The following is a 15,233-nucleotide window of genomic DNA, read 5'->3' on the forward strand; positions in this document are numbered from 1 at the left end:
CATTACATTTAAAGGCACAGAATGTAATTTTCGCTTCTAGAGAGCGCATATTCAAAACAAACAAAGAAACAAAAGCGAAGTTTGGTGACGATGTGATTGAATGTGGAATCATGGCTGTTTTCGTCTCCATCCCTACAGCCGATGTCATCCGTCGGGATTTGGGCAGAAATCATGTTTATTGATGAGCTAATGCATTAAAGATTTATTAACGTCACTGTAGTATGAAGCAGGGAGGGGCTAAAAGCCGTGGAAGCGAAACGAGGGCGCTGGATCGATTGCTAATGAGAGACGAACGTGATACGAGGCTCGAAAGCAGCAGAGCTTTTATTATGCCATGGTCAACCGCTTCTGCACTTTCCGGTCATGTGTATGTGGGGTAAAGCAGCACTGTTTTATCATACTAGATATATTTGAGTGTGTTGCCAGTTCTGTTACAATGTGCACTCGTCACCTGTCTAATAAAATGCGTAACATATTAAAGCGACATATTAAAGTTTCCATTTTTCCGGGAAATTGAGGGTGTGTCACGTCACTGGGAGGCGACGCAATGACAAGGGAGGGGCTACTAGTTAAAGTGGCTTATTTCTCTGGATTTAAACATTTTGGTAAGATAATGTAAGTGGACAAGTCAACAAAATAAATAACAGTTTTTTTTGGGTGGATATTTTAATAAAAAGAAAATCTTACATATTGTCTTTCACAATGTTATTAAATGATTAAACATTAACTTTAATTATGCGTTTGATGATGGTAAAGGTAATATAAATGTCCAAGTAGAGGAACTGAGAAGCACAATTAAATATTACCATCAATAAATACTGATAAATGCAATAAATCTCTATTAGGGCCATACTACAGAAATGGTCCAAAGTCAGATTTGGAAACGTCTTGTAAAAAAAAACATGTCGTTTTCCCCAAAAAAATTTATGTATGCAAATTGTATAATATCCAAGGTACATGTTTCTAGTAATTGTGCAGTTAATTCTCATATTGTATTTTCAGAAAGTTTTGGAATATTTATCTATTCATCCCCAAATGTGTCACTATACCAAAACACAATAAAATAACTTAATTAAAATGTTTAAATTGACCAGTTAAGATTTTGCTTACATGCACATTGTGAATATAGATTTTTTACTATTTTATTTAAAGAAATTCAGAGGTAAATCAATAAGTTACATTTTTAACAACATTTCAAGTGTAATTTATGAGATTTGTTGTTTTAAATCCAATTGTTCTTTGTAAAAGGCAAAAAGTTAAGGATTCATTAGTCTGAATATACATTGAAACAAACACATCTTCATAACATCTTCGTTGATAATTCAGTATACTTTATTTTTGACAAAACATCCCACGTTTTGGTAGTTACATTTTCAGCACATTTTCAGTAGTGACAATAATGCTTTGGTAGTGAACACATCCCAGAATTTTAACTAACATGCTAAACCACTACTAAAACATACTACAATATAAATAATTTGCAAAACTGTACTAAAATGTTGTTTTATTTTTCCCAAATAAAGGATTATGTGTTCCCTTTTGTCACTACTGAAACAACGATGACATGTTTTGATTGTGACAGTTGTGGTAGTGACAATTTTTTAGGATAACACCCAAGAAACAAAGATGTCACTACCAAAACTCCACCAAATGTTTGGGTAGTGACTATTTTGGTATTGACAATTTTTGATACTTTTGAACATAGCTCATGCTAATCAGTCCATGGTTAGCTAGCACAGTTCTAAACAGTGGTACACACGTAAACTCCCCCCCAAAAATTGATTAATTGTAGAAAAAGGTGTTCGGTATTGACATTCCTTCCAGATTCTAGATTTTTTCAGACTTTTGAAATAATTTACATCAAAATGATGGGGCCTATCTGCTCACATCTTGTAGTTATGAGAGAGAGGGACACCAGAATATTTCCTGATCATAAATGTAGGGGTGTAGTTAAAATCAGACTCAGCCAGTGGACTAGAACACACACTGTATACACATTTCATAATGTACAAAGAAAATATAAACTATATATATTTTTGAAACTTCACTTTTTAAACAAATCAAAATGATACTTTTAAAAACAACAATGAAAAAAATATTTCAATATCATTTTCGTAAATTGAAATTGAGGGGTTATGGTTCGGAACAGCCAACTTCCAATTGAAAGTACCCAATAAATTTAATTTTATACATATTAAGCATAATAATATTTTAAATATTATTGTGGGTTTAAATAGATAATAGATGATCTAAGAAACGTCTAAGATTTGAATACTTAAATGCTTTTTAAATGTGTTTTTTTGGTTGTGGGACAGCACTACAATTCTGTAGAATGGCCCATATAATGGTGACATAATACAAATATATTGTATTGTATTTTAACACCGAAATGTTTTATTTGCTAAATAAAAACTCAGACAGCCAAACAAATTCTTGAAATACTTGATGGCTTTGTTGGTATTTAAAACTGAAAAGATAAGAACAGTGTTGATCAAGTGCTGGATCCTATCTAAACACTAGACGGATGATGAATAGATGACTTTGAACTTCTTGTGTTCAAGAAAAAGATCATGACACCAGCATTTAAAAAAAGATAAACCACACGCACACCTGTGCGCGCACAAACATACACACACACACAGCGCGTCACAGACAGAAGGCCTGAACTTAAAGTTATCAGATGGCCGCTGGGACTAAACACAACAGGTATGAGGAGATTTCAGCTGTCACAAAGAAAGAGAGGTGGTGACTTTTGCAGGCCCCAACTGAAAGTGCCAGCCATTTAATACGGTCTCTTTCTATTAGTGTTCGATTACGCCTCTAAAACGGAGAAAGCTTGGTTGACATGCCCTTTAAATGTCAGTTTTAGGCCTGCTCATATGTTCGGCCTGCTGGAAATCATTTTGTCTTGGAATGGTAAGGGAAATGAGTAAGCACAGGGCCGAAACTCTATCTGACTACAGCGGTTTGAAGCCGCACATGGTGCCAAACTGCTAAATTCATATTTATTTGAGTTTATGACTGTGGAAGCAGTCAAGGTTTTTGAATATATCCAGGGATATTCCAAGACATTTTGGTCTCTTAACAGAAATGTGGTCAGCATCATACATCAGGACATAATTTATTTCAAGACAATTCATCAAAGTAAAAGGTTTTGTTGTTTAAAAATGAAGTAGATCTGTGTTTCGTGTGTGGCTTATGTGAGTGGATTTAGCAAGACCTTTTCGTTTTAAAATGGATGGTTTTACAAAAGTATGGTTTACATATGACAACACTAGGCCTGTTGCAATGGAGGTCTGTAACCTTTTCAATGCATAGATGAGTTAAGCAGTATAATGGATGGATGTTTTATTTTGCAGATGGATTAGAACATATTTTGCCAAACTAATGGATCTGACTCTGCATACTCTCATCTTCATGTCATTGCAAACCTGTATGACCATCTTTCTTCTGAAAAACGTTAAATATCGTACTGCATCATTATTTCAAACACTAAATCAATTGTATTTTTTCTGCACAGTAATTCAAATTATTTACTCACCGTCATGTCATTCCAAACCTGTCTGAGTTTTTAATTCTGTGGAACACAAAAGAAGATATTTTGATGGCTCAGTGTTTCTTTGTCCATACACTGAATGTCATTTGGGCCCAATGTTATTTTGGACTCCCATATTCTTTAATATATGTTATTTGTTGTGGAAATTTAAGTTATGGTTACTAAGAAGCCAACAGTAACACATGCTCAGACTGTCTCCATGGAAGACTATATAATCATTTGTGTATGTATGTGTATTTGTGTGAGTGTGTTTATAGGCACACACCACAAGTCGCACAGGCTTGCTTGCCTGCCCAATGAACCCAGAAAATTACACACACCATCGGTGCACAAGAGAATGTTTTGGATTCACTCAAAGAAAAAATATCCCAAAGGCTTTATGTAGGTGTGGTTCAAAAGACAGTTAAATGATTATCACTCACCTTAGGGCATGTTAGGAACTTACGAAACTTTGTGACCTTTCACTGTGCCTTCACCTCTGCTGAGAGAATAAAAGAGATTTGATCAGTTGGATTTTTTAGACAGGTGTTGTCTATTGTTTTTTTCTCCATATAGTTACTCTCTGACCCTCGCGTGATCTCTGTGGGGCTTCTCATCCTGTTCTTACTCTTTTAGGTATACGTGGCCTTCATCCAAGCTCATCATAAATGCGGTAAACTTCCCCATTCTTTCAAAAGTCAGCAACTGCCACAAGCAAATTGTTTCGTTAGACATGTAAACTCAGTTTACAAAGAGTGATCGTGAGTGACACGTTGATGTCAGGTATTGGGTGCGTCAGAATCAGGTGTGACATTCCACATACCGTGGCGAGATCACCTTGCCAATTTCACAGTTCAAATGAATTAGCAGGCATGTTCTCTTTGTCTAGCAGTGTATTTACGTCTGTAAACAATGAATAAGCAGAATGGGGAAATCAACTTTGGTACAAGTCCAGCAATAACTGCTTATCACATTCATTAAAGAATGTTTTTCTGACGATAGAATCAAAGGCCATTATAAATCAAGTTGCAATCAACACCTTTCATAATGTTTGTGAGAGCGTTTAAAAAAAACAAGTTTATCTCAAGTACAGCCAAACATTCACATTTATTCTCTTATCATGGGAAGGATTTTCTACCGACAAGTCATTTTTAATGACTCATTTCCTAATATTTGCCCCTCATAGTACAGGCAAGTATATGTGAGTATATTTCATACAGACATACAGCTGTTTTATGAGTTTTCATTTACAAGTTGATGCACAAGAACCCGCTTAAATTTAAACCTTACACAAACCTGTTGACCTTATCCCATTTAAAGCAAAACACTGACTTGTTAAAGAACTTGTTAAAATACTAATAACCACTTCAAATGTTCACACAAATCATTTTTGCCCTTACGACTCCAAACCACGCATACTTCATCCGTACAGTTACGGGGGCAGGTGAGCATCTCAAAACCCTTAACTCGCGTGAATGCGTTTGTGATTGATAGGTCTAGACTCTAAGCCCAGCCCCCGTGGGCCGTCCTTGCGGAGCGATTATATTAACACCCGCCGGTGCAGTCCGTTCTCCCATGAGGACTTTTTAACCGATAGGAAGTGATAATTCTTGTTTCTTTGACATTAACTGAGACTGAGCGCTCCCGAAAGTGCAGCTCAAAACAAATAGACTTTCATAAAAAGCTACTCAGCTTAAAGTGACAGAGGCGCCTTACAATGAAGTTGGAGGTTTTCTCTGCGAGTCGCCTTGTGGACAAGCCGCTGGACCTGTGCAATGACATGGATGTGAACGTGGCTTCACCGCTGTCCACCGAGGAGGAATTGGGCTCGGATGGAGACTGTTCAGCCAACAGCCCAGGACCAAGTGCCCCCGTTTCGGACGGGAAGGCGAAACCATATACGCGTAGACCCAAACCACCATACTCCTACATCGCGCTCATTGCTATGGCCATACGCGATTCCAACACCGGCCGCCTCACACTTGCTGAAATAAACGAGTACCTAATGAAAAAATTCCCGTTTTTTCGGGGCAGCTACACGGGGTGGCGCAACTCCGTAAGGCATAACTTGTCATTAAACGACTGCTTTTTAAAAGTGCTGCGAGATCCCTCGCGCCCATGGGGAAAAGACAACTATTGGATGCTGAACCCACACAGTGAATACACTTTCGCAGACGGCGTTTTCCGCCGGAGGAGGAAGCGCATCAGTAAGAAGATCCTGAGCGCTTCGGAATCTCAAGAGCGCACGCCTGCGGATGACAGCCGGCTCCCAGCGCGGGACGAAACCTCCAAGTTTTCCAGTTCCTTCGCAATAGACAGCATCCTCAGTAAACCCTTTATGCGGAGGGAGCAAAGCACAGAGGACACGTGTTTTGGTGCCAGGTTAATGTTGTCAGCGGCTCCGCACTTTCTGCCGGTCGTCATGGGCTATCCGCCGTCTACCGTGTCTCATGCGCCGCAGAGCGGATTCCAGGTCAGTTCTGAGGTGTCGAACGCCTTTCCAATCTACAGGTGTAATACGGTGGACATTACTAACATCAGTCGAATGCCGGACATACCGAATTCCCTTCCGGGTTTGGCACACTCCCACACTACTGTACCAGAGACTGGATATCACCCATTCAGAATAGACTCTCTGCTGTCATGAAATGACAAATGCAATTTCTTTGGTGTTTGACACACCATTTATGTGCACTTTCCTCTGTTAAATGGTGTGTTTTCGTGATTTAAGCCCATGCACAATACTTTCTGCAATGTGGCATGTTTGCTGTTTAGATGTCTTCTTAGATGAATCAGTGCTGCGCCAGTGCAATCAGTGTTTACTGATTCCACTTTCAATTCTTGTAAACGATGGCATACCATGCCAATAATTATGGACAGAATATGTATTTAAATGTAGTCTACTACTTTGAAAAACTGTGTTGGGTTGTACTTGTACCTTGTTTCGTGTCTGTGTAAATATGACGGTTTGTTTAGAGCTGTGCTCAGTCAGTTGGACAACATATGCAGTTGTACTTTCGTTAATAAAACAAAATATAAGAAAGGAAGCATTTTCATTCATTATTCGTCTGAAACCGTACTTTGAGTGTCGCATTAGACGTCACACATTCCACTAACATGTTTTTTCTACAATGATTCTGACTTACTCTTGTTGAAATCAGGCAAAGGCAACTACGAAAACAGTAAAAAAGCCAAATGTTGAATGATTTACCATTGACAATGACAACAGCAAACAGAAATCAATGTTGCCTGAGATGGTAACCATGGCAACCGCACGCTGTTTGAGTATTTTCAGTTAGGATCAATATCAAACCATACATAGCTAGACAAAACATAGTCTAATTCTTATAATTATGCATCACTTTATTAAGTGATAACATATAGAAATAAGTTACTTTTTCACACACACTCTTAAAAATAATGGTGCTTTATTGGCATGAATATTTCTATGAAGAACCTTGAACATCCATAGAACCTGTCAAATGCAGAAAAGGTTCTTGAGATTTTTTAAAATGTTCTTCCAAATGGTTCTTTTAGGAACAGTTCACTGAAAAGTTCTTTAACTAAAATGGTTCTTTTATGGCATCACTGCAAAAACACCTTCTTGGAACATTTATTTTTAAGAGTGTAATAAAAAAATGTTCATTTAAAATCATTGTCTTGGAGGTATAAGCCCTTGTAATTACCTATACAAATTTCTTTAAAAATATCTGATCCCTTGTAGACTATAATTCGCGCACTGTTGAAATTTCTATTAAGGGAAGTATACAAAACTTTCTCTTAACGTGAAATTACAAGGTCTGTTCGCTGACCAACATACTACGTCTCAGGAAACGCTTGATTCCAAAACAGTTCCTCTTCAAATGATTGCAGAAAATTCAACACATATGCCTTCAAGCATGACTCACTGAAGCTGCAGCCACTGGCCAAATAAAAGTCGAATGCTGTCAAAGTTGGAATTAATGGAAACGACACTTCTTGGCAATCAAGTCAACTCAGTCTAATGAAGCATTCAAGTTCATAAAACAACAAAAAAGCATGTCCAGTTTATCCAGAAATATTTTAGTTCATATTTATCGTTTATCCATTTATGTTTATTATAAATTAATATCGATAATATTTATGGTTACATTATAAACTTAAGATAATTATATACGTCTAAACCTTCATAATCAAAGCGAATGGAAATGCGCCCGGAAATGCAAAATAAGCTCGACGCCATGGCGTATTAGTTACAACTGGTCGGGTAAAGCACAAACCTTTACAAAAGTCAAAGCGTATTGAACATCAGACCATTTCAAAACAGCGTTCAAATTTGCCTTACAAAAACTGTTGAATATATATCTGGCCGTTTACATAAATAAATTCATCAGCAAACATCTAGAATGTTTGCATTTAATATCACACAAATACAAAAGCGCATTCATGTTCGGTTGAACTCTAGTCCACGACAAAAGGACAACAATTTGATCATGTAGCAAGACATGAATCTCTTATTGATACACATTTTATTTTGTAACCTGTGTTTTTTTTTTAATCTTGACAAAGTTTGTAGTTATTTATTTATTTTGCTTGTCTCAAAGATGAAAATATTTTGCGCTGTCCGCGGTACTGAAGCAGGGCCATCGTTTCGTTTTCAACTTTAGTCTTTAGTCACACCATCTCCTTGGGTTGACAGCCCTGTAACTTTCAGGTCAGGAAGCGGGCCTGATTAAGAGCAGACCAATTCTCCGAGGATTCGTGTTTCTTATATCGTTTGCACTCCCTATGCACGAATGGATACACGAATGAATTAAATATTTCATTAACGAATAAAGAGAATGTTTTGTTATATAAACCGCCAAAAGTTTATATAAAATCCACAATCGGTAAAAAAATCTAACTGATTAACAGTTGAGATAATTCAAAGCGCTTGAGGGTGGTCGCACTTTATTGCATTATAATATTATAATAAAGTTAAGCAAAGCTCATAATTGTATGTACTTCTGTGGTTATGGCACGTTTAAACAGCAAATAATGCATTGTCTGGCTGTCAAGTTTTAGACGCTTACCTTTTAAAATGCTTGCCATTTAAGTGCGATGCTGCAACCTGCAGGTGAACTCGCAGAATGACACACCTGTTTATGTAAAAACCGTTAGCTCAACCGTTAGTCTATCAGGATCAGCTGCAAATAAGCGCTCATTCGTGGGCTGTAAATATACAGGCTTGTCTGGAAACCATTTTAAATAAACATACAGGCCAATGGAAAGGTTATCTACAGAGAAAAATACAAGGCAAAAAGAGCATGGTTTAAACCAAATTAATTACACATGACAATATACGAAACGAAATGTACAATGTATTTATACTAAAATACATTCCTACTGGTGTCACTCATTCCAGTGCAAAGACTGACATCGAAACCAAATTACCGGACAGTAAAAATCTTTTAAACTTTTTGTTTATATGATTTAACTTGCACCAAAATCAGCAAGCATCAAATAAATTTACGTTTACACATCTCGGATGAATTTTTCAGTGAACTTGAACTATAGGCCTATCATTATTCAACAGAGCTATACGTAGTAGGCTATGAGAACTAGGTGTAACCGTGATAGAAGAATTATAAAACTAATGCCGGGTAAAAGATTAATCGCGATAAATCGCATTCAAAATAAAAGTTTTTTATTATTATTATTATTATTATGTATATATAAATACACATGCATGGATATATTTAAGAATAATATGTTATGTTTGTATTTTAAATATATTTATATATTATTATATGACTAAAAATATATACATGTGAATATTCTCAAAATATATACTGTAGCCTATGTGTGTGTATTTATATATAAATATACACAGTACAAACATAAATAATGTGTAAACAAACTTATATTTGGATGCAATTAATTGCAATTATTATAAACACATGAAAAATAAGGCATCAATGGATAAAATATCATGCATCATTTTACCACTGTTATAAGCTCTAATAATTCCATTCATTAGTATTCTCATTGTCCTATATTTCAATTTTTTAATTGTTAGCGCCCTCTCTCTCTAATAATTTAAAGTACACTTCACCCTAAAATAATTCTGTAGCCTATATATTGTAACTGTGTGTCAGGTGTAAGTCTAATTTCTTTATATGACATACTTACATTTTTTTTCTGATACTTAATATCAGGCAAAAAATGGTCTCCGATCAAGGGTTGACTGGAGCCTTTGATGCGCATAGTTTGACAATGAATAAGTCATAAATCTTGTTTACTGTGGCTCAATTAGGTCTGTAATGAAAATAGATCAGTGAGTGAATGTGCGTAAGAGAGTACGATGCTTTCTTACGCACATACACTCATAGCGATGGCCTGTGTTCAAAGTCCCGTGCAGAGCTCGGTTTCCTCTAGAGCAGCCGCGGGTATCCGGGACTCGGCGGGGGTCAGGCGCTCAGCGGGCGGAGGAAACCCGGCGAAATACTGCTTATATAGCGCGGGAACATGTTTTTATCCACATCCTCACGGTAAGCTAAAACTAGGGGATTGTTGATTCGCTTTGTTCAAAAGAACACTTAAAAGAGTTGGGTGATTAAAAAGGGAGGGAAAAAAAGAGAGCGCGAGAGATAACATATCCCGTGCCATTTATGTTTAAAAAAAAAGAAAAAAAAAAAAAAAAGACCGCCAGGAGCCACAATGGTGTATTTGTTGTCTATAAATATAATGCTATTTATAATTCCATAAATAATTATATAATACACAATAAACAAAAATAAGAATCATTACATAGGCTAATAATATGAATTAATAATATGTAGACTAATAAAATGCAATGGCGGATCTTTAAATTCGATATACAAAGTCAGCGAACAGCTTATCCTACATATTAGTAAAACCACATTGCTTAATATATATATATATATATATATATATATATATATATATATATATATATATATATATATATATATGAGCAATGCAATTTTACTTTGTTTTAAATAAATACTCCTTTTAACTATAACATTTAAAACAAAAGCAATAACAGACGAACTATCCGCATAACAACAATTAGAATTGTTTAAAAAAGTAGGCCTACCTTAATCTTTAAATATGTAACAAATGTAAGGAAATATGTATTAGACTTGTTTACGTTTATATAAATAAATACATATTTATACTAGTCTACGAAGACTGCTGTGACCCTTCTTTGCTGGCGGAAGCTGTCGACGTCCAAATGGCTAATTGGTTTTTTCTTTTGTTAATGAACGCCGGACTCAAGGGATGTGCTGTAGCCCCGGGCCGTAAGCTGATACTGGAGCGCTGTGTGTGGTATCCAAACCTCTCGACGGAGACAGCCTGCTTCCACTCGAGCCAAAGTCATTCCTCTCTTTCTCTCTCCCTTGTCCATGTCTGTCTCTCGCTGATCACTGTGTCCCTCATTTGATGGTATGGTTTATTTATTTTAGTCCTGCTAGCTTTATTAAGGCCTCTCACGCTCATTATTGACAGCCCTCCAAGTCCATTAGATGAACCCATTCAATTAGAATTCGAGTTGCAAAAGCAAGTTTCACAACGTAAACAATAAGATTAGCCTTCAGCTCACTCGATAAGCTACGACAACCTTTATTAAAAATCACAATTCTATTATACCCAACTTTATTCTCATAAAGCGTGCAACACTGACTGACTCATTCGGGCGAAATAGCCAAAGCATATTTTATAAATAAGCCAAAAGAAAAAGCAGGCTTACGCCAAAAAGATGATGATAATGGTGAGAGACGCAATGTTTGTGGTCGCATAGTGATAGATTGAGGGTCAGTTGATTTTGGTGGACAGTGCGTGAGGCTCTGGAGAGAGAGAAAGAGTTGAGTTTGTATGGGTCTAGGGGTTTGAGGGGGTGGGTGAGGCGGGAAAGGAGGAGCAATTAGAGGAGAGAAAGCCGGAGAGAGTTATTGAGTGATTGGCTGTCGAGTTTTGTTTAGATGAGGCGCTGCACGAACTCAGTCTTTCCATTTCTTCCTCAAAAAGGGACTACAGTCGCCAGGATCAGAACAGAGCTCGTGGCAGAAAAAGAACCGTTTCAAAACGTTAATAACGACCACGAATACGCACAGTACTTGGATATATTTTACCTCACAAAAAACAGGATTTTGATCACAGCGCTAAAGGCAGGAAAAAAAGAAGACCGTTAAGTTTAGCTACATAGGATGCTTGGTTAAATTAGCACACGACGTTTTCGGCTGAAGCGTGGCGTTTATTCTCAGTTATTGGTTATCAAATATCTCAATCTTCGGGGTTTTGCTTAAGCTTTTTTCTTCTGTCAACGTCAACGCCTGTCAACCAGTTGTGTTCGTACGTCAGCGCGGGACAGATGACGACTGAGAGCTCCCACGGACCACTGCGGTCGACGCCCCCGATGAGGACCAGTCCAGCGTCCACCGCGCTGCATCCAGGACTGATGAACTCCACAGGTAGCTTGGAGGACCATGGCGCAGTGTCCAAGACTAAAAAGACCAACTCAGGACTGCGACGCCCGGAGAAACCGCCCTACTCTTACATTGCGCTCATTGTGATGGCAATTCAGAGCGCACCGACAAAGCGACTCACACTTAGTGAGATTTACCAGTTCTTACAAACACGCTTCCCTTTTTTCCGAGGCTCTTACCAGGGCTGGAAAAACTCTGTTAGGCACAACTTGTCTCTGAATGAGTGCTTCATTAAACTACCAAAAGGACTTGGGCGGCCGGGTAAAGGACATTACTGGACCATAGACCCCACCAGTGAGTTTATGTTCGAGGAAGGCTCATTTCGGCGAAGACCACGAGGATTTAGGAGAAAGTGTCAGGCTATGAAACCGATGTACAGAATGATGAACGGTCTAGGATTCGGTTCCGCCATTTTACCTCAGAGCTTCGATTACCAACCTCCCACGGGCGCACTTGCGTGCCATGGCAGTGGCTATAACCTGGACCTGTCTGGTAATGGTTATGAGTCGATAAACAGCGGACATCATGGTCACATGTCCCCCAGCTCGAGACATGGTTATATGGCTAGCTGTCCAGTGCCAGGGAACGGAGACTATGGCGTGGAGAACAACACCAGCCCAGTTCCGTCTTCTCCTGCAATAACGGGCGCGCTTGAGGGTCACTCGCCGTATTCAGAGGGAACAGGACTATGGGCCTCTTCTTCAAATTCTCCATACCTAAAACAGCCGACTACAGTCTCGAGCAGTTCGACGTCCACAGGGCAGCATCCCGGCATATTCACCTACTCTCTGGAACAGGGTTACATACAGCAAAGTGCGAGAGACAACACAGACATGTCAGGTAAGAGCCAATAAAGTACACATACATCTCTGAAATATATAGATGACATTATATTTGTTTAAAACATGTGTTATAGCCTGTTACGTTGGAAAATGTATCTAAAGGCTAGGCCTACATTATTTATAGCTAAAATCACGCGCAGTGTCAAAACTAATATGAAATTCTGAAACAGGATGAAAAGAAAGCTCTCAGAATGCCAAAAGTTCATCGTATTAGGTTTAAGATGACTATAAACTGTACAAAATGTTTTGAATTGATAGCTGTTAAATTCAGCTTAAGCTTTATAAAAGCATTGACATCTTTTACAATTGAAAGATTTCAGTAGGCCTACGCTCGTCCATGTTTTTTATTTTGTTCCTGTTCGAACAGTTTGGGTACGAAACAGCAAAACGCATTTATAATATATTAGGGCCTATTATAATAATAACAAAAAAAAAAAACAGTAATTAAGAATTATAATTATTATTATCGTCATGAGAAATTAAGAACCGTTATATTTTCATTTAAACGAACAAGAACAAAGAACTAAGAACAAAAATGTGTAAAGATCATAAGCAATTTAAAAGGCCTTGAACAATCGAAAAACAATTCGTATGCTTAAAAATAAAACGGTAAAAGAAATGTATTTTGTTACAAAACATTTAAACATTTAAAAGCAGCTACAGGAACATTTTACTGTGTGTGGAGGTAAATGCTTGTATATGGGGTAGCAAAAAAATGTATACCCATGTAGCCTATGACCTGATTAAAAAAATAATTAATTTAATAAAAGACGTAATTTTATGTACTGATCATTATTTGTATGTTTATCTCACTTTATCTCACTGTATGTTTATCTTGCATATATCTGTCCCCAGTGGGTATATCGCGCTATCCGACACATTCTTCCCCAGTCGGAGAGCGGAAGGACTTCATGTTGAATTTTAACGGAATTACCTCTTTCCATCCGTCTGCTGGTGGATATTATCATCACCATCATCATCACCATCACCACCATCAGAGTATGCATCAAGACGTCAAACCTTGCGTGATGTAGTGCGCTTATTGCGGATCAAGTTGCACAAAGATAAGCACTTGGATAACTGTGAGGTAAAGACAATTAACGAAGGATTAATAATTGTGCATTTACAAAATGCTTGGAAATGTATTTTTGAAAACCAGCGAAAAAGCCAATGGCGACTTGACTTGACTTAACTTGACCTCACCGCACCGAGCGCATTTGAAACAGCGAAACCCATAAAGCCATGAACTTGCCACTTTGCCTTGTGGTTACATTTCAATAGAGTTTGAATTAAGCACATATAAGTATATTTCATTTAATCTGTACAGTGCAATGTGATGTGGAAATTAGCAATAAAACATTTCAAGGAAAGTAGTGTGTTTTTACCTGACCAACAGGCCAATAACATCTATCTATCTATCTATCTATCTATCTATCTATCTATCTATCTATCTATCTATCTATCTATCTATCTATCTATCTATCTATCTTTTGTGTCAAAAGTCTAAATGTGTGTTTTTCCTCATCAGTGTTTTTATGTTGATTACAAACACCTATTTTAAAACCCTCCAACACCAGAATAATTGCTGTAAATGCTGCCTTCCAAAATTCCTGTAGCCTATCATATTTTTGTATGTTTGTACAGCGGTTGTGTAAACAAGAGAACAATATACAATAAGTAAGTTGTATAATGAAGGTAGCCTTTTTTAACCGAAGTTTGGAGATTTTTCAAACGCCAGTGCGCGGCAAGTTGTCACAGTTTTAATCGCAATATTATTATTAGGCCTATTATTAAGCCTATTTTTTATTTAAACTTCAGGCCTACATTTTTGCAGTTGCATGAACTGTGTTTTATAATTTCATAACAACCATATAATAGCCACAGTGACAACATGCTCTCGGTCAAAAAGTCAACTTATCTTCTGGAAATGTTCAGTAGCGATTTTGTTGCCGAAACTTTATACCTTTACAGAAGTTGGCATTTTAAATAATAACAAATAGCCTATTTTACCCTGTGAAATATTTACTGGAGTAATAGGTGTTTCAACTACTCTCGATCTTCCTCGTGTAAATCGTCAAGAAATGTTCAAATGCGTCAGGAAAAGGATAAAATAAAATATAGCAACATTGTGTATTATGAGGAAGTAAATTATCTTCTATAGGCTACTCTACAATTGAAAACAAAGACAAAAATGAAAATAGGCAAATTATTATTTAACATTGTTTACATATTTTAACATAGTTTTAGCCTTAACATTTGTAAAATTAATCGCTGGTTTGGCCAACATGCTGAATTACAGTTTTTATATTATTTGAATACTTTAATGTTCTTGGTAAACATTGTAATAACTCTTAAATAACATTTAAAACAGTGTCTTCCCGTCGCAAC

At 37.1% G+C, this 15,233-nt stretch overlaps 2 protein-coding genes across 2 annotated transcripts; both read left to right on the forward strand.

Annotated features, from left to right (window-relative positions):
* The first annotated feature begins 5,143 nt into the window (after window positions 1–5,143).
* foxq1b (forkhead box Q1b) lies at window positions 5,144–6,582 on the forward strand. Its single transcript, XM_073817042.1, has one exon. The coding sequence runs from the start codon at window positions 5,253–5,255 to the stop codon at window positions 6,180–6,182; it is 930 nt and encodes a 309-aa protein (XP_073673143.1). The 5' UTR covers window positions 5,144–5,252; the 3' UTR covers window positions 6,183–6,582.
* Window positions 6,583–11,517: 4,935 nt separating this feature from the next.
* On the forward strand, window positions 11,518–14,199 carry foxf2b (forkhead box F2b). Its single transcript, XM_073816970.1, has 2 exons — window positions 11,518–12,843; window positions 13,701–14,199. The coding sequence occupies exons 1-2, from the start codon at window positions 11,889–11,891 to the stop codon at window positions 13,877–13,879; spliced, it is 1,134 nt and encodes a 377-aa protein (XP_073673071.1). The 5' UTR covers window positions 11,518–11,888; the 3' UTR covers window positions 13,880–14,199.
* Window positions 14,200–15,233: the final 1,034 nt, after the last annotated feature.

Source organism: Garra rufa, chromosome 13 (assembly GCF_049309525.1).
Source record: "Garra rufa chromosome 13, GarRuf1.0, whole genome shotgun sequence".
In the NCBI taxonomy this organism is placed as follows: domain Eukaryota; kingdom Metazoa; phylum Chordata; class Actinopteri; order Cypriniformes; family Cyprinidae; genus Garra; species Garra rufa.